The sequence below is a fragment of the Grus americana genome, chromosome 1 (assembly GCF_028858705.1).
Source record: "Grus americana isolate bGruAme1 chromosome 1, bGruAme1.mat, whole genome shotgun sequence".
NCBI lineage: Eukaryota > Metazoa > Chordata > Aves > Gruiformes > Gruidae > Grus > Grus americana.
This window is the reverse complement of record NC_072852.1, coordinates 4,824,658-4,843,523: the sequence shown is the minus strand read 5'-3', so window position 1 is coordinate 4,843,523 and position 18,866 is coordinate 4,824,658. Positions and strand designations below refer to the sequence as shown.

Genomic DNA, 18,866 nt, shown 5'->3' with positions numbered 1-18,866 from the left:
TCCTACGTTGTTTCCTTTGATGATTCATAGGCATTTCACTGCACTGAACCATAAAGGGCTTGTTACTATAATGATTTAATAATATTAAACCTATTTAAAGAAACTCACTGAAAGCAATGTGAATCTGCACAAAGATGTTGCCTAAAACTATAATGATGAAAATTCATAAGCTTAAGTCTTTGAATTGCTGCGATAGTCTGGTTTGAGTGTGGTACCAACAAACGGGTCTGGGTAGAGATTGAGCTGAAATGTTCCTTTGCACACCTACCCACCACAAAAAAAAAAAAAAATCCCAACCCTGCAATTAAAAAAAAAAAAAAAAAAAGACTTTCAAATGAACAGAAGCCTTGGTAAAGGTATTTCTGATTTTGTTCAAATATAACTAACATTGGCTGAAGACCTGAGGCTCCTCAAACTGGAAAACATCAGGAATTTTGAGAACTGAAAATCAAAGGAGAGTTTTTGTTATTTTCAAGTAATGAGATAGTACGGTTCTCGTTTCTACAACAAAAAATGAAGGACGTGTATTTTTCTGAGTTTTACTCCAGGATATAAAACACAATCTTCTTCAGACGTGCCCCTGCTAGTTGCTTTTGTGTTGAATTTATCCATGCTGTACAGCTTGGAATATACACGCTGTTCATTTCACTTGTACTACTCATTTTTATGACATAGGAACTTAAGTCTTTCAAAAATGTTTGTTCCCCAAACAGTCACCTCTTGATTTTGTTGGGTTTTTTTTTTGTTGTCATCGCTTTAGATATCTATTCTCTGAAGACTATATCTGAGTGGAAATGCGCTCTGGAAAAATCCCTTAATGATGCAGCAAATTTTCCTCTTCCAATGGAAGTGTTCAAGGTAAAAGATACACATTTTTCCTTCACTTACAGAACCTGCGATGAATAAATATCACGCGGTGTTTAGCGGCTTATGTTAAACTTTTGCAGGAAAGGCCGTTGCTCTAATACATCACCGTGAAAGGTCACAAGTGAGATGTTTGTATAAAATGCGGTTTGGCTCTTGTGCGGACTTTCTATTCTGAGAACTGATTTCTTGCAGTCAGTGTTTTATAGGGACTAGGGGTGATCAGCACTGATTTCTCCAACATTATTTTTAGCGTGTCTTATTCTGTTAGACCTGTGCGAAGGCATCATGTACAACCATGAGATTGTAAGGCTATTAATATGAAAGTTGACATAAGATGGACGGCTTTCTATGAGCCTTGCACCAAAATTTTCATGTCATCACGAGCCACAAGTCAGAGAAACCTCCTTCAGGGACCTATAGTGGAAGTGGGAGATAATTTTGCTCCCACATCTTCTTTTTTTTCTTTTCCCCTCACTCTGGTTTTTAATAGTTAGAGATGTGCTTCAGCCCTGAGGCACCAGCTTTAATTTCCCGTCCAAATCTGCACTGCTATTAATCATGACGGCTCCAGATAATCCTGATTTCTGGCTGTGCCCCTCTGGTTTCTAACAGTTACATCCTCGCTGCGGTGCGATGGGCAGCGTGGCCGTGGGAGCGAGAGGATGCTCAGGGAGGTGCGTGCCCTGTCTTTGGTGCTGTCTCCGGTGTCACTTCCTGCTTAGGCACCTGGGGGACCATGATGCCCTCCTCACCACCATTCCTTGCTCATCCAGCCTGAGGACCCTCTGGGTTCCTTCCCTGCCCATAAGCAAAACTGGAGTAGGACACCCCAAAACACCCATACAGTTGGAAGAGGCACCCACCATGCCCCATCCCGACTGGCATGCCACAAAACCCCGGTGCCACCTTCACTGTTTCTACAGGGACGTGCCAGCAGCTTCCCATGAGGAGTCCAGGCTCCTCACCCAGCTGAGAAAGACTTGAATTAGCAAAATTAATTTGGGAATGCTTTGCTAATGGCCCGTAGGGTGGCTCATTTGCTTGCAACGTGAAAGCTCTGCTAGGCTGGGAGAAGTGGGAAGATCGGTGCGTTGGCTTTCGGCACAGACGTGGGTTTGACAAGCCCCGTGTTGTTATGGGAGTGGCGTGCGGAGAGTTTTGATTCTCTGCCATTTATTTCATACAACGCTTCAATCCGCCAACTCTAATAGAGTTTGCATTTGCAGTTTCAAGATCAAAAATACATTGTGTGGGGCAGGGATTAAATCACAATAGGGAATGCCTAATGTGTAAATTTTATTCCTGTCTATATGAAAGAGTGAAGAATGTTTCTGATGAGGCTCATAAAACATCCTTTTTTTTTTAAAAGTTTATAACTAACAGCTGTTTTGCTGCCTCTTCTCAGCATGCCAGACTTATATCCACTTATTTTAATTATTGCATGAAGGTCATAAATTTAAATTCAGCAAATCCAAGTTGCCATGCCATGCGGTTGGAGCTTGCAAAGATGTTCCTCTTAAAAGACAATGTAAAACATTGGAATGCTTGAATGGCTTAAGAGGAGAGTTACTTTGGGGCGAAAGGGGTAATGGGTTTAAGCTGAAGGAAGGTCGATTTAGATTAGATGTTAGAAAGAAATTCTTCCCTGTGAGGGTGGTGAGGCACTGGCACAGGTTGCCCAGAGAAGCTGTGGATGCCCCATCCCTGGAAGTGTTTAAGACCAGGTTGGATGGGGCTTTGGGCAACGTGGTCTAGTGGAGGGTGTCCCTGCCCATGGCAGGGGGGTTGGAACTAGATGATCTTTAAGGTCCCTTCCAACCCTAACCATTCTATGATTCTATGAAATGTGACAAAAAGACAGGATTAGGTCAACAGGGCTTCTTTATCTGTAATGTGAAAGCTGAGCACAAGGGGAGCTGAATTCAGTATCTGGTGTTATCCAAGACCCTGGTTCTGGTGCTGGGAAGGCAGGAGGCAGAATAAATGATTTGTGTGCGGCCATCACTTTATTCTGCCCATTTAGGGGGAATCAACCCCATCTTGTGCCTCTTAATTAAGGAGAAAAATATGAGGGCTTGTCCATGCCTGTGAGCGTGTCTTCCTTTAGTAATGACTTAAACATGAGTTAAGGAAAGGCTTTAGGAGACTATATGAGAGTACACTTGTCTGATCTTATGAGATAAGCCAATGTTTATGTGTGGGACCTTCAAGGAGAATCCCAAATCCCAGCAAAAAGTGTTGGATCCAAAGGTGTCTTTTTGTATTTTATTTTAATTTTTTTTATTGTTTTTGCACAACCAGCACAGAAGTAATGTCTCTACATGGTGCCTGGGGCTCCATGCTACTGTAACTGTCATGTGTTAGATGAGATATAAAACACAGGGTTTGACAGCTGGCAACTGTTAAAGATCTTCTGGAAAGCTGGAAATGTTTACTTTGGCGGACATGGTAAACTGCACACCAAGCAATTATATTCTGCATTTTCCACATTTCCCTACAGAAATCCATCAGTGAGGACAGCGTAAGTGTGTGCTTGCTCCACAGACACGAGCGGTCCCTAGGGTGAGCACGTCCACATTTGGCTGGATTACGACTTAAATTACTGCTGCCCTTTGAGCTGTGCATGACCGTGGGCAGCGTCACTAATGGGTCTATCAGCCCATCATTGCTGTTGCTGGTGATGCTCTTTGGTTTTGGTATAATAGGGTTGGGTTCTGCCTGAGACCTCATAAACCATGGATTTGAGCCTGAATTAGCAATGCTCAGAAGTGTGGCAGAGCTGAATTTGCGTGTGGCGGTCTTCGGCAGCAGATCCAAAAATCCTTTGCAAAAGCGCAGCCCTGAATCCTCTCCTGGCATCCAAGGAGAGGGCACCAGCCACCAGACCACATGAGCTGGTTGTAAAAATCAGGAGGAAGCCTGCAAACAGGATCATCTTGTTTTCTCATGCTATTTTACACTTGGCCATATGTTGAAAGTGTTTGTAAAATGCTTTAGGATCCTTTGAGAAGGAACGTGATGTTCAACTGCCAGAAAACGCTGCTATTATATAGCTACTAAACATAGTGTTTTGCAAACTGCACCTCCTGGAATAAGTTTTTTCTTCACAAAAGCTTTTTGCAACACACCCGCTATTTTGTCGTTCTGTTCTTTTCAGAAAACATGTTGATCCTTAAAGAAAACTAAATACAGACAAGATTTTTAAGGGTGTTTGAGTAGTTTAGGAACACAATCCTTCTGAATGGCTGCAGTCCAAGAGATGTGTCCTTTGCTGTTTCTGCTCTGATTTCAGGGTGCTGTAGGGATCCCCCATGCTTGGCTAGGTACCTGCCATAAATGATGGCTTAGGCTTCAGAGGACTCCTGAGAAAATGGCCAGGGCTTTGGGTATGAATAAGGGTGGTTAAACTGTAACCGGTGCCTGATTTCAAGTGTGACAATTTCAGAGGTTTGCTTCAGTGATGGCATTTCTGGTGCTGAGAGAGAGTCTTGCATCAGGAAGCCAAACTCCAAGCACAGAACTTTCTAGCCTTGATGTTTATGAATCAATGTATTTTTTTTTTAGAGTTAAAGCCCTGTAGCTTGGGTAGGATGAATGCTGGACACAGATCATGGGATTTAGTTTCCTAGAGAGAGGCAGATAGCATCCTGGGAATCTTCTCTGACATCCCACTATGCTTCCCCTGCTCTCCTTTGCTGTATCTGTGGGTCCCATGCAGATGTTGTGGATTCCCAGGTGTCTTTCAGCTCACTCCAGACAGCTCTGGGCAACTAAATCCTACTCAGGATTTGCACATTCAAAAATATGAAGACAAATATTAAACAGGACCCCTCCCTCCTCTCTAAAAAATATTTTTTCCATCAGGTGAAATGTGCATTTTAATTATAAGAGTAAGATGGACTATTTCTCCAAGACTTTGATTTTTTTTTTTTTTAAGGGAGGACAACATCTCCCAAAAGTTAATAAACCCTTTGGGTCTTTTAGGGTGTTGTCTTCCATTACTTGGTGTTCTAGAGTAGTTTAAGTGTAAGACAGAGAAACTCAAGGGTTGCTTTCTGCTCAGAGACAACCCTGACCTGGCTGAATGAATAGACTTTAAGTCCAACAAGGTTTTTTCTGTCCTCAGCCCCTGTAATGGATGGGCACGTGCTGATGCAGTAGCTGAAAAAGGACGTGCTTTTGTTTTTGCTTGGAAGCCAAATCCCAACATAAGCAATCCCCAGCCCCTTCATGCACTGGTGGCTTGGCTGGCCCTTCTTGTGCACACTGTGCTTTAATAACCCGTGAGTCACCACGTTGTTTGCCGGCTGCCAGATTATTTATACTCCATCTGTTCTTCCCCATCCGTAGCACTCACCAGCCCTTATCCCTGAGTACTATTTGCCTGGCTGGGAGATGTGCACAGCGTCCCCTTCCCTCTGTTGTTCAGCTGCCTTTTGACCCACTCCTGTCCCAGCTCGTTAAAGCCATTTATCTTTGTAAGACCTAGTAACCATCATTAGGAGTATAATGCAAAGGTCCTTAAAAATGTAGCTGCCTTCACAGTTCTTGGGAGCAAGGATGTCTCCAATATCGAAGGTGCCACTCAGGTGAGATGGAGTCTGGTGGTACCTCTGGACCAGGGAGGTTTTAACCTCACTACAGCTCTCTCCTGACTGTGGGCTTTGCAAGGAAGAGAGTGAGGAGAGCAATGCAAGGAGGTGAATGAAGCCAAGCCCCCTCTGAGGTGCCCTGAGGATCTGTTTCACAGCACCATACGGGAGTCAGGGCTAGAAGAGAAATGCTGGAAACATTTCAAGCAAAGCAGACGGGCTGAGTGGGAACCTCACCTTTCCTCGAACCTCTGGCTGTATGTTTAGCATGTGTGGTTTTCTTTCTCCATTAAGTGCCAGGGGTCTCTCAGGATGATGAGAGGTTAGCCAAAGGGCCTGATCCAGTTTACTTGCTGCATCCAGGCTTGGTGTGGGGGAGTTTTTGCATGACGACCTGAGCTCTTGCCTCCTGCATCCTTGGGCATGGCAGTGTTTTTCACTGAGACGGGCTAATGTACGCATACAGGAGTCTACTCCCATGTAAGGGAGTGGGTGATACCTAAAAGTCATCCATCTAAAGATGGATGGTTTTTCTCAAAGAATGCAAACACCATCTCTGGTCCATAGCTATTTCCAGGGTGGTTGCAGCCCACAGTGAATACTGAATTTGTTCTGATCCTCTCTTCTCTAACAAATCCCCATTGATTTCTCAATAGCGATTACTGCGATGATGTTACTGAGGGCAGATTCAGTCTAAACAAGTGCCGATGGGGACTCAGTCCCTCTTTGCAGCTGAGGTACTTATTTAGGGGTGTGAGAAGAGACACCGACGGTTTCATTTTGAGCACTCAAGTTGGTGTTCCCACCTGTGTTTTCCTTTCCACTTGACTTTCACACCTGTGAAATGGGACCTCTGTGTGTGGCACAACCAGGATTCAGCAACCAACACTTGTGATGTGGCAGTCCTGAATGCTGTAATTCTGCTGTAAGACATTAAAAAACCCAAACCAACAAACCCCCCCGCCCCAAAACCCAAGTGGATGCATATCTGTCTCTCTTACCTCTGCCAGCCGTGCCTTCACCACCCTGGCAAATCAAAGCAGGCGCTGCGTAGGAGGGGATCTTTGCCCTAATGCCATCTGCGGCGGGCCGAGCCATACGGAGAAGGTGTGTTTGGATTTAGACCGGCTACTCTGCAATGTTGCTGTTTCTATGGTAACTATTTTTTATTCAACAAGAGAAGCTTAAAAATCTGTAGGGCTAAATTTGATCCTAGGCAGAAGCATCTGTGGTTTTTAAGGGGCTCTTCAGTGGGTGCAGTTTGTAGCTGGCTCTTGTGCTCGTTACTTCAGGGTCACAGTATCTCTAAAGCCTCCTGCCTGGCATCCTTTCCTCTTCATCCCACCCCACATCTCTTCATTTTGGTCTTCCCGTGACTGCACTTGTCAAACCGAGGGACAATTTGCTCATGTTGTGTCTTACCGGGGGATTTTTGTCTCCCTGCAGAGAGTGTGTCTTCAGGGGAAATTGCTCCGTGCTTAGCAAAGGAAGTTGATGAATCACAAACAAGACTGATTCATCTGCAAATAATGCAGAGGAGTGTATTTTGGAGGGTTTCTTTATTTATTTTTTTTGCTCAATTAAAAAACAAATGCCAGATTCCCGTAGAGGCAGTTTAACCACTGCTATTACTGTGTTTGTGACTGGTTACCACACATGAGCTTTGTGATTAAAATTAGGCTATTAGAAGCAGCCAGTTTCTTGGAAAATTAGAGAAAACACTGGGGGAAGTGATTTCTTTGAAAACAAAAACTGAATCAAATAATATGTTTCCAATCATACCAGATGGGGCCCACTTCTTCTGTGTCTTTTAGTAGGGTAAACCAGGAGAGATGTGACTGAAGGCAATCGCATTTCACACTGTTACAGTTGGTGAGGATTAAAGGAGGCTTAGGTCAATCATTTATTAAGTGCTTACTGTTTCTAATCAGCCTCTCAACTTTGCAACTTTTCAGCGTTCATACTTAGTTCTGAATTTTGCACAAAGTTGCCGTCTTATAATTGGTGTGAATCTGGCTGTCCTCGACCGAAAGAGCCCTGACTTTCAGGGTATTTGAAAATTAGAGTTCAAACTAGAGCTTTTTCCTCTTACCTCTACACAGTGTAAGCTGCTGGATTTAAAGTGAGATTACTCCAGTGTTCTATCTTGAGCAGAACGGGCTAAAACTGAGCATTTCACAATCTGGAGGCGATGTCTTTCCTTGGGTTTGTGGACACAGCTAGAGCAACCAGCTTCCCTGAATGTCATGGGCAAAAGCAGCTTAGCCAAGTCCCCCTGCCCTATCTGCAGTACCCAGTGTGCTGTAAAATTACCCAAGCTCTACCCTTTGGTGGCCAGAACGCTGCTGTGACAGGGACAAAGTTGAGTTTGTTTACACTTAAATGACATTTGTGGAGTAGAAATACTCAGAAGCCAGATTTAGCAAGGTATTTAGGCACCAGAAAGTGCAAATGACTGATGATTTTGAAATATATCTTTTTGAGTTCAGGACCTAAAGCCAATGCTTAGTGACTTTATTATTAGGACTTAAGCATGTCACCCACACAGGTACTTCCCTAAAGCCTGTCTGCATCCTTAAGAGCCTGAATGCTTTTGTAAATCTGTTTGTGGATCTCTTCTGGAATGACATTTAGGCTCCCAAGTCACCTGCCATTTTTGAAGTCTGCACTGCTAGTGACTCGTTAGCTACGAAGGAGAAAATTATGCAACTGTCTCACTACCTAAAGAAGAGGGTTGGGTATTAGGAGCTTGGTTCTCCTCTCAGCACCGTTTCTGACTTGTTATTTGACCTTCAGACGTTGCAGCTCTCAGCCCTGCAGGTGATGCTGGTTGCAGTGAGCTGTTGCAAAGCCCATCAGTATTTTTGCAGAAGGGTTGCAGAAACACGTGCCATACGAAGATAAGAGATAGTGATGCAGATGCGTGTCAAAGTGGGGCTGTCTTTCAGGTGGTCCGGAAGGTCGCAGCCTGTGCATGCTGGCAAATTTGCAAATGCATACTGCTCTAAAAGTGAGTGTGGGGCTGAGTTTAATTGCTTCTTGGGGTTTGTAGTGAGAGCTGAGAGTGCCCTGGCTTTTGCCGATGGGTTTGGGCTGTAAGTGACAGACGTTCAGTGGAGGGTTATGCAATTTTCCATTCATTACCCGTGAACGCCGTCACAGGCTGTAATCCATCATGTTAGAGATCGTGACCCTTTGAATGAGCGACTGTGGTGCTCGTACCATGTTAATTCATTGTAGTTTTCGTGGCGTGATTTTTCACTTTGCTGTAAAGAACTCTTCTGCATCCTTCTGGATTGTCGATCCCTCCAGCAATCAGAGAATATTTCCATCACCCACTCAAGGCTCATGAACCCTGGGACAGGCAATCTGCTGGTGTAAATCCGTGTGGTCAGCGGGGCTGCTCCTGGGAAGCATTGACTGCCAATAGGAGCACACGTTCACCGTGCACGAGGCTATAAAATGCTTCAACTGGTCAAAAATATTTTGCCTCTTCATCTGCATTTCAAAGAAAACTCCCTTGGAGTAGTTGCTAGAAAGTAATGCCTGGTGACATCCTCTTTAGATGGCTTTGGACACCGTGAAATAGCGGTAAAGGGTCAGATTCTGCCACCTATAATGATTTCAGACATTTCTTTTGCTCGACTGCGGAGCCTGGCGGGGACCAGGGGAAAGTCTCACCCCTTCAGTCCTCTTCTTGTAGCTGCTTTTATTAAACAGGCGCCTCTCCTGTCAATGTGAATAAAGGGAGGAGAGAGCAGTTCATTATCCAGTGTATCACTTTGAGTCTAATACTAATTAAAAGCTTTGCCTTCACTTCTGTCGAACCTATTCTTAGAAATTATGTAAATTAATTGGAGTTTTGAAGAGGAGCATATGCCAAGTCCTAAGTAATTCCCTGCTGGCTGAGGCAACTCCAGCACTGGAACTAGAGAACGGCATCGGGATCTTTTTTCCTTTTGTGGCTGCAAAAATCTAAGGCTGTTTCAGTAAATTTTGATGCCTCTCTTTAGCAAATATACAAGAGAGATCAAATATCCAGACCCTGACCATTTGCCACAGAGGTACAATACACAGGCTTTTTCTCCATGAAAGCTTTTCCATCTCAAAAATGACATTTAACGCAGACAAGCTTTTTACTTCCACAGCCCTCCTCTAAACAAACGTACCTTCCTGCTTCAAAGAGGATTTTGACCCTCAAAAGGGAGACGTACCTGAGATCCCATGAACTCCCCTTGCGGGTTCGCTCTTGCTATTAATTTAATGGGGAAGATATTTACATGCTACGCTGAATGAGAAGGGAGATTTGATCCTAAGGTACATAGTGTATGGAGAAAAGGGGATATGCTTTTGAAGTAAAATAGCTTTAAATGTTATTAGCTTTCCCCCCCCCCCCCAACTATTTTTTTCTCTTTGAAAAAGGCCAAAACAAATAGAAGGAGAAGAACCAAACGAATTCAAATAAAAATGAGAAGCAATACGGTTTGGTCTTAATATATTTTGGTCTCAATCAACAAATCACTTAAAGTTGATGAAACTTCTTGCATGTTTAAAGATAAACATGATTAAGTACTTTGGTGGATCTTGGCTTGTTATGTATTGAAGCTGGATACGAGTGTGAATTGAATCCTGGAACTTTTAATGAGAAGATGCTGCAGTGTAAGCTTCCTTCCAGATGTACATTTTGCCAAATTGCCTTTTCTTTACAACCTCACCCTAAGGATTAAGAGACACCGCGTGTGCATCCTTGTGCAGGAGGAGGCAACCCTCCAGTCCAGATGCTTTTTGCCTTTGGAGATTTGAAGTTGAGTGCTGGCGAGGTCTGATTTTTGTAGCCATCATCTTTTCCCAGCTTGACGCCTTTCAGTAGTAAAGATGGCAATTTTGATAACCTGTCTGCCCGATGCATCCCTGGTGCGATGCAACCGCTGTGTACAAGGTGCCAGATTCTCCTCCCTGATTCAGCCTTTATTCAATGAAACATCCTCTGTGTAAAGCTGCTAGAAATGGGTCTCCTGTTTCTCTGGGGCTTTAGTGATATGGAAGTGACTGCCAGCAAGTGCAGGTATGGCTCATGGTTATGCTACGCTGCAGGAGCCCAAACTGAAGCTCTGCTCCTTGCTCAGCCATTAGTTCACTGCGCTTTGGGCCATTATTGCTTAATCTTCCTCAGTTTCCCCATCGGTATATACTTCTCTTGCTGTGAGACTAAATCCATTATGATTTTTTTTTGGACTGCTTTTTAGTTCTTACATAAAAGGCTCCACAACATTGCAGGTTGGTAAGACGAAAACAACAGTTCATTTAGCTGTGGCTGGAGCTTGTAAAAATCCTTATCTCTAATGGCAGCAGGAATGTAAGATCCCAAAATAGAAGTTGTTAAGTCTACAAGTGAAGACAGTTCTTGGGAAAAGAAAGCACAATGACATACAACTTTGGATCAATAGAAAATCATTTTAGAACAAGAATACAACATGTAGCAGTGAATGTAGATGGGAATGACATTGCTAAACACTTATTAGATATCAAGCTTTCTGCATGTATTTTGGAGTCATCTGTATGTGTGCGTTAAATATAACATCATCTCTTTTTATGCTTGTATTGGCTAATGCACAGATGGTTTAAAAATTCTGTAGAACACTTTTGTTGCATGAACTCAAAATATGATCATTACTCTGAAATTAAGATGCCAACTTGTACACCTGTTAGACAGGGATTATGAGGGATGGAGTAATTTGATAGATGTTATATACTAAACTGGTGGCAAATCAGGGAGTTGAATCTGGGTTGTTTCTAAATTTTGGGACTGCATCCTGCTGCCATCCCCAAAGCTGCTGTCTGCAACCCTCTGGGTGCAGCCAGGTTTGATCCCGCTGAAAGCGTTGTGGTGGGAACGTACTTGAACACAGTTGCATGTTTTCCCACCAACGTGTTCTCTCGTTGCCCACATTTTGGGTCCAAGTTCATTGTCTGGGCCTTAGTCCACCTTCAGTCTCCTGGCTGAGGAAAAGACCTTCCCGTCTTGCAGCACATGGAAACCAACCCGGGTCCTTACTTCGGTGCCCTGCAGGAGCCGGACATCCATCAGGGTAAATCAGGGCCATCCTGAGCTGTTTGCACTGATGCTGTGCATTACCCTGGGGGACCTCAGGTTATGTCCTGACACCTCTGGACCTTTAGTTGCTCTCGGGTGGGGGAGGCTGTCAGAGGTGAAGGATCTCTGCCCAGGGGAGATTTTCATGTAGGCATTTCTCAGACAGGTCATCGTTTTGGTAAGCATGATCTCCTTGTTGGTGAAACTCAAGTTAGATGCTGCTGCTGAGATGGATGCACATTGTGCTTTAGATATTATGGGTTTGGTCCTGCAGAACTGTCCTCTAGGAGCGAGGCTGTCCCCTCTCTTTCTGTGATTGAGTTAGCATGAAAAGAACATAAGACCAGGAGCGCCCAGTTGGAGCTGGAAGTCAATCTGATAATCAGCTAAGTGACAAAACCCACGTGGACACATTTCAAATAGATTTTCAAATGTATCAACCCCTCCTTGGTGGATGGTGCTGACACACTGTGTGTTTCCCCTCACCATCTCTTCCCGCAGGACCATGCTGATTTGCGAAACCACTTCTTCACTGTGGGGATGAAGCTGGAGGCAGTGAATGTGAGGGAGCCATTTCATATTTGTCCTGCATCAGTGACCAAGGTGAGCTTCCAGAAAGGAGGGATGAAAAGAGCCCGATTAAGAACCTCTTACTGATTTCCACCACATTTAGGAAAACTTAAGATTAGTGCTCCATTGGTTGGAGAACACATAAAGAAATATGTTTAAAATCCATGGATGTTCCTAATTTATGGATTGTTTCTGTCCCACAAGCATCACCAGGTGACTATATATATACTTAGATCCGGTGGGGATGCTCTTGTCCATCTACCACTTACGTGCAGAAAAAGGGAATCCCTCTTTTATCCCTATTTTCCTTGCACATAAGGGAAATCTGTTGAAATAAAACAGCTGGATGGAGTAGGTACCTGGATATTTAATCCACACTTTCAAAGGCAAGGGAGAGGAAGGCTGTGGGGTCTCCAGGATCACCTCCAGTCCCTGCTCAGCTATGGGCACACCGAGTGACCCTGAGCTCCAGCGCTTTCCCTTGCCTCAGTTTACCCACCTCTAAAACTCAGGCTTTGATCTCTGTGGTAGAAGCACTTTGATGAAAAGTACTAGGTGAGAGTGGGTTATTTTCAGGAGTAGCTTGATCTAAGACCTGGCTGTTTCAGCTTTCCATGTTACCTAATGTTACAGCAAATTTAACTTCTGATTTTGTTTTCTTCTCTTTCACCCCTTAGGTTTTTAACAATCATTATTTACAAGTAACCATTGATGACTTGAGACCTGAACCCAGCAAAATCTCAATGCTTTGCCATGCGGATTCCTTAGGGATCTTGCCAATACAGTGGTGCCTTAAAAACGGAGTCAATCTCACACCTCCCAAGGGTTTGTATTCCTTCTCGGTGATTTGCAGGTTTCTGCTGAACAAAGTTTGCCTCTTTTTACTGCCTTTAAAACCATGATGCTGTTTGCCACAGAGCATCACCCTGAGTATCGTGAGCCAGAGTAGCTCTCTTGAGTCTCTGGGGCTGTTCTGGCTCATACCACCCTGCGACTGCACCTCTGCAAATGCATCTTGCTGGCGGATTGATGTCCGTGTGCTTTGTAGTCTGAAGCAGCCTGCACCAAAGCCTATTGAATTCCTGTAAAATGCATCTTAGCGATGCTCTGTGTGTGTAGAGAGCAAAAGGAGCATTAAAAGTGATATTGTACTAGAAGCAAACCAGGCATCTCCCTTATAGCATCCACCTTGGTACAATGCTGAGACCAAGCAAAGCTCCTAAATCTAAATGTCTAAACTAAACTCACAGCTGCCTGCCCAGGAGCGTGCAAGCATTTCCTTAGCTGTCTCAAAAAATCCCAGGTGATGGCAAATTGTGAGCAGCGTTCGGGTCAGAGCCAGGAGAAACAGCCTCCAACCGTGCTATTTCCCAACTTTGTAGCAGTGCAGTTAATTACTTGAAATTTCAGACAACCGCCTGTGGTGCCCTAGCAATATTTCTTCGCTTGCAAAATGTGTTGGCTCTCTGGAATTTTAGATTTTTTTGAAGCTGGCCGGGATGTTGACCCCTTGCCAAAAAATTGGTGTTGCTTGGGAGAAAAAGAAATGGCTCAAAAAAACCCCGAAAAAAACACCTCACTAAGTTTTGTGCATGCAGATTTGTCTTAATTTTGGAAAAAGTGTGCTGTTGCCAAATCCAGGGAAGCAAAGGATTATTCCCTACCAGATTCAGAGTCCTCTCATGTATATCCAGAGTGTCTCTTCAGCACATGTAATTTGAAATTCCCACCAAAGTCCTGGAGTCCCGTGTGTGCAGCTGCATACGGCGCATCCATGATTACCTTTACTGAAATGTGCTGTCCGGATGCTTTAGCTCCCTTCTGCTTAAATCTGAGTGTAATGATAATGCCTGTGTAAGTGCTCCCTGATATTGGCCAGAAAAGTTGTTAAAAGTGAAAATAAATGGAATATTTTGGTTTTTCTACCCCAAATTCACATGCAGCTTCCCCCAGGCCAGCTAATTAACTAAAGTCACCATAGGCCAGACATTTCTCTGTACAGGGTCATGGCCTAATAATTTCCAATCCGTGCTGGTACAAAGCCTGTCTGAGATGGTGTTTTACGGGTCAAGTGCATGCGAACTCTCTTTTAGATGCCAACATTTTTAGAAGTGGCTGTAGCATCCATCGTATGGATATTTTTCAACTTGGCTGGTAAAGTCTAAGGTGCAAGTAGTTATCTGGTGGGATGCCTGGTAATTGGGGTACAGCTGGGCTCCTGAGAAAGTGTAGGAAGTCTCCTCTCATTCCCCTGATGAAAAGAAAGTTTGCTTTCTGCTCGTAGATGAGAAATCCTGGAGGTAAGCTATTAAAAAAAGGCATAAAGCAAGCAGGAGATAGATGCATGCTATATATTGCTGTATTTCTATACTGTGTGTGAGGGCTGCATGCCCAAACTGCATCTTAGCACCTTTGGTGTCAAAAACCTTTTCCATTGGCAGACACGCTCTTTGAGTCACTAAAGTATAATCAGACATTGGAATGGTTTCTTTAAAAAAAAAACACAATAAAAACCTACAAACCACCAAAAAAGAAAGGAGATGGAAACTGAAAAGCATCCAAACCCCCATTGAGGGAGCCAGTCTTCTCTGAGCAGAATAATACCAGCTTTGGATAAAGAAATAACCAGGACTGATGTGAGAGGGCTGCAACGCTGCAAAAGTGAGGAGGGCTGTGGTGTGAGCTGGCTGCTAATGAGCAGGTCTGCAGGAGGAGGAGGAAATCCCACCATTTCCACCCAAATCACTGGACAGCTCTACCTGTCCTAGGGTGTCCAGAATTGTCCTTTCTCGCACACAGATTTCACTACCCTTCTACTTCCCCAGTGCTCACTCATTCCTGACCAACGTCACCCTCAACAAAGAATACGTTGACAATATTTAGCGTTGCCCACATAGCTCTCCCTGTTGAAAGCCAAGAAGTTCCTATGGAGCAAAAGATGACGACGGAAGAAGTCCTTTTTCTTTTTGTGAAAAGGATTTCTTTGCTGTATTCTGGGCTTGGGTTTTTTGGTTAATTTATGGTTGACAAGGAGGTTTTCTGATTTTCAAATTAACTGATTTTATGTCATCAGAAGAGTGTGCCAGGTTGGGGTATTTGGGTTCAGAGCCCTTTATTTGTCTGATATCCATTCTCTTGCCTTTTTGCCTATCAGGCCTTTGTTGAAGCCAAACATACAGTAGATGAGTCATGAACAGGAGGTGCAAACATTTGCTACTAGAAATAGAGAGCAGTATTTTCCTGTACAGTGCCAAAAATGAATACCCATTTACTGCTGCTGTATAAACATTGAACAAGTGCTGTTTATATTTATTAGAGCTGGATTTATAGACCACTTCCCTTTAGAGTAACAACCATTGTTCCTTTTTATGAGCTATTAAGAGGGGGAAAAACATTTCAGTAGCGCTCCTAGTTGTAAGGCTTACTAAGGAAATGCCACTTCCAAAGCCTCCAGTACATTTATATTGTTATATTTGCTTCTGATTAGACTGCTGGGCTCTTCCATGCTGGGAATTGAGATAGCAAACACAATGAGTTTTTACGTGTTTGAGGAGCAGCAGCTGAATCATGCAGGCAAAGCTCTGAATGTTATTACTTGGGCTGAGTCTTAAAGGATAACAGTATGTGAATGCCATGTGCTAATGGAGGTACTGGGTACATGGTGCCTCCCCATGTGCTAAGGGAGGTAGCTTATGTCATGATGCTCCATGAAAAGGTCATATACAGGTCCAGGCTTGTTTGAAGCCAATTCCTGAGTATGCTCCTCTTGGAGTTTTCCTCGTTGGGCTTCTGAAGTGAGTTACGGCAAACTCGCTAACTGCCTTCTCAGGTCTTGTTCCTGCTGAAGTCTACAGCAAAAGGTTTCCCAGCGATCTCAGTGTTGCAGGGCCAAGCCAACAGGTGGTTGTGCAGTGACAACACAGTCAAGTTTTCATACCTCACTGAAACCTTGTCAATGTGCCTTTTCCATCAACTCTGCCAAGACTTTGTGTAGCTCACAGTTAAGATTTAGAACCTGTCCACGAGGAGTTTGAATTGGAGATGAGAGAACGTGCAGGGTGTGGGCAGGCTTTTGGGTCCCTGAAGGCAACATGCTCTGGCAACTGGGGTGGACTCTGGTTATTTAATGTATACAACCATGCTGTGGCTGAGCCCATCACCCAACTCCTTCTGGAGTCCATGGACAGTGAGAAGGACTTTCACAGGGGGAATCTGCTCCTTCTGCAGGAGGTCAGACAGATGACCTCTAGATCTACCTATTTCTCTGTTGACTCTTGCATCTCCACTGCAAACATCTGTCTGCGATCAGAAGAATCCCCTTCTGACGTGATGTGCACTTCTCCTCCTGTTTTCCATTTCATTTTATGAAGCTGAAAAGTATCTGGCAAACAAATAACTGGAGGAAAAAAAAGGAGGTAGAGAAGAAACAGGAAGAAAATACTTCCGCAGAAATTGGTTGTTAATGTATGGGAAAACAGTGCAAGGATTTTTTTTTTTTTTTGTATGAATAATGAACATTCTCTATAAGTGATTGTCCTTTTTTACTTCCCTGTGCATGTTTATTTCTAGCTTTCCAATTATTATGCACTTTCATGCCCCACAGAGACAGGCATCTTAGGACCCTCTCTGCTCAAGGCTTTATCTCATTAATTTATTTGTCATGTACGCAATCGTTAGGATTAGAAGTTCATCTTATCCCAGATACTTGCATCTTAGCAGGATGCTTGGGACTTCCTTTTCAAAAATTTTACCTCCTTTTTTGGATCTAGGTGACTGGTAGGTGACTCCACTCAGTATTCCAGTCTTTTCTTGCCTACAAAAAAATTCACAATTTTATATTGTCATAAATGATTCATTCCCATCTGATCTTGACTGTCCCTTTTTGACCATCAATGAAAAACGCATTAAGGGATGTTCTGTGAGATGAGGCCAGGCTGAGATGCCAGGCAGGGAGACTGAGGGGAGAATTGTGCCTTTAGGTGACTCCTGAAACTTTCTAGTGAGAGTAGTTCTGCAATAATGTTATTAGAGTATCAACAGTATTGTCACAGAGCCCTGGACAGGATTAGCGCTCATTGGTTTCAAGCACTGTAAAAAATACAGACTAAAAGGCAGACAAAAAAGCCCCCTAAAAACCCAAAAAGCAAATAAATCTCCCCTCTCTGTCTCAAGAGTTTATTGCCTAAATAGCCAGGTAAGAAGAATGGGTGAGCAGAGATTTGTTTTGTCTCTGTGTGATGGGACTATTTGAGAGATGCTCATATAAATCAGTGTTGCTTCCCTTTTTTCCCAGAAGCAGAGGCTGAAGGGATCATCTAGTTGCTGAGACTTTAGTCTGGGAGCTGGGAAATCTGTGTTCATTTTCCTGCTCTGCTCCAGATTTCTATACAACTTTGGATAACATGCTTGCTATGATGGGATTCAGCTCACGTACACTGAGGTGATGGGAAGTCAGTCATGGAGGTACATCCATATCACTGAAGAGAGAGGAGAATTTATCTCACGCTTCAAAAGAGAGGATGGATCAACTTCTGATTGTGCTTATCCTCTCCCTGTCCACTGCTGAGGGACCCTTGATGTCCAGCTCCATAAACCCATCTTCTAGATACCTAAAGGAAGGAGAAAGAAGTCCATGACTAGCCCCACCTAGAAACTGGGAACAGTAGCACTTCTCGGTAGTTACAGGTTTATTAAAGCCTGGGAGATGCTCACAAGAAAAGGAAAATAAAGAAAATAAATGTGTTTTATTACTTTTTTGAGACCTGGAGTTCTCAAAGCGAAATGCAGAAGGTGTGTGAGTGGGGGCTGGAGAAGCTTTGGCATTGGCTCTCATGGTGTATAAACAGGCATCCAGAGAACTTGCCTGCTGATACTGCGCAGTCCACTGAGGTGGGATGGGATGCTGAAACACAAATGGTCATCTGCTTGGGACCCATTTTATGCTTTCTGTCTAATGTGAAGCAGTGGCTGATGGCACTTTCTGTTTTATCATCCTGCAGGTTACTCTGGCCAGGACTTTGACTGGGCAGACTACCAGAAGCAGTGTGGAGCGGAGGCAGCGCCTCACTTGTGCTTTAGAAATGTAAGTAAGTTCTCTTCTTGCCTTTGTGTCGCTCCTGTCGATCCACGTGAAACAAAATAGCTTGCACAGAAAAGCTGCAGCAAGGCTTTGGGAGGTTCCCCCAGACCACCATGAGTCTGTCTTAGGAAGGAAGCTGGAGAAGTGTTTCAGGTCTCCATCCCTAAAAGAGAAAAAATGTTATCTTACTCTTGTCTTTGATTAATTTAGAATTCCTGCTCTTCTTCTCCTCTCTGATTTTGTACAGCACCTAGCACAAGAGACATCTCAACTGGCCATTGCAAGTAATTCAAGTGCTATTAAAAAAAAAAAAACTAGGTAAAAAAATTGCATTATGTCATCTGGTCCTCTTCGCATTTTGGGTGTGTTCTCTGGTTCCCAGGGGGACACATTTAACCAAACCAAATGCATTTAAAAGCTAAGGCTGAAACTGTTGAGCTTAGAGTGTGAGAAGAGTGATTAACCCGCATGGATGCTGGGGACTTTGGGATAGTTAATGATCTTCTTGATACAGCAACAATGATGCAAGAGTGAGCAGTATATCATTAAGCTGGAGGCCATCAAGATTCAGAGCTTTGGAAATAGTCTTTTGCAGGCTGTTTTCTGGGAATGGCAGTCTGACATGGCTTGATCCGAGAGGTGTTCATCACTTGGTGAAAGGTAG

At 43.7% G+C, this 18,866-nt stretch overlaps 1 protein-coding gene across 4 annotated transcripts in view; it reads left to right on the top strand.

Annotated features, from left to right (window-relative positions):
- SFMBT2 (Scm like with four mbt domains 2) overlaps positions 1 to 18,866 on the top strand; it is a 117,975-nt gene that overhangs the window by 61,701 nt on the left and 37,408 nt on the right. For all 4 annotated transcript variants that reach the window (XM_054812982.1, XM_054812981.1, XM_054812983.1 and 1 more), the window contains 4 exons: positions 761 to 858; positions 12,055 to 12,156; positions 12,801 to 12,948; positions 18,123 to 18,205. In XM_054812982.1, the coding sequence (XP_054668957.1) occupies positions 761 to 858; positions 12,055 to 12,156; positions 12,801 to 12,948; positions 18,123 to 18,205 (431 nt within the window). The remainder of the gene's footprint in view (positions 1 to 760; positions 859 to 12,054; positions 12,157 to 12,800; positions 12,949 to 18,122; positions 18,206 to 18,866) is intronic.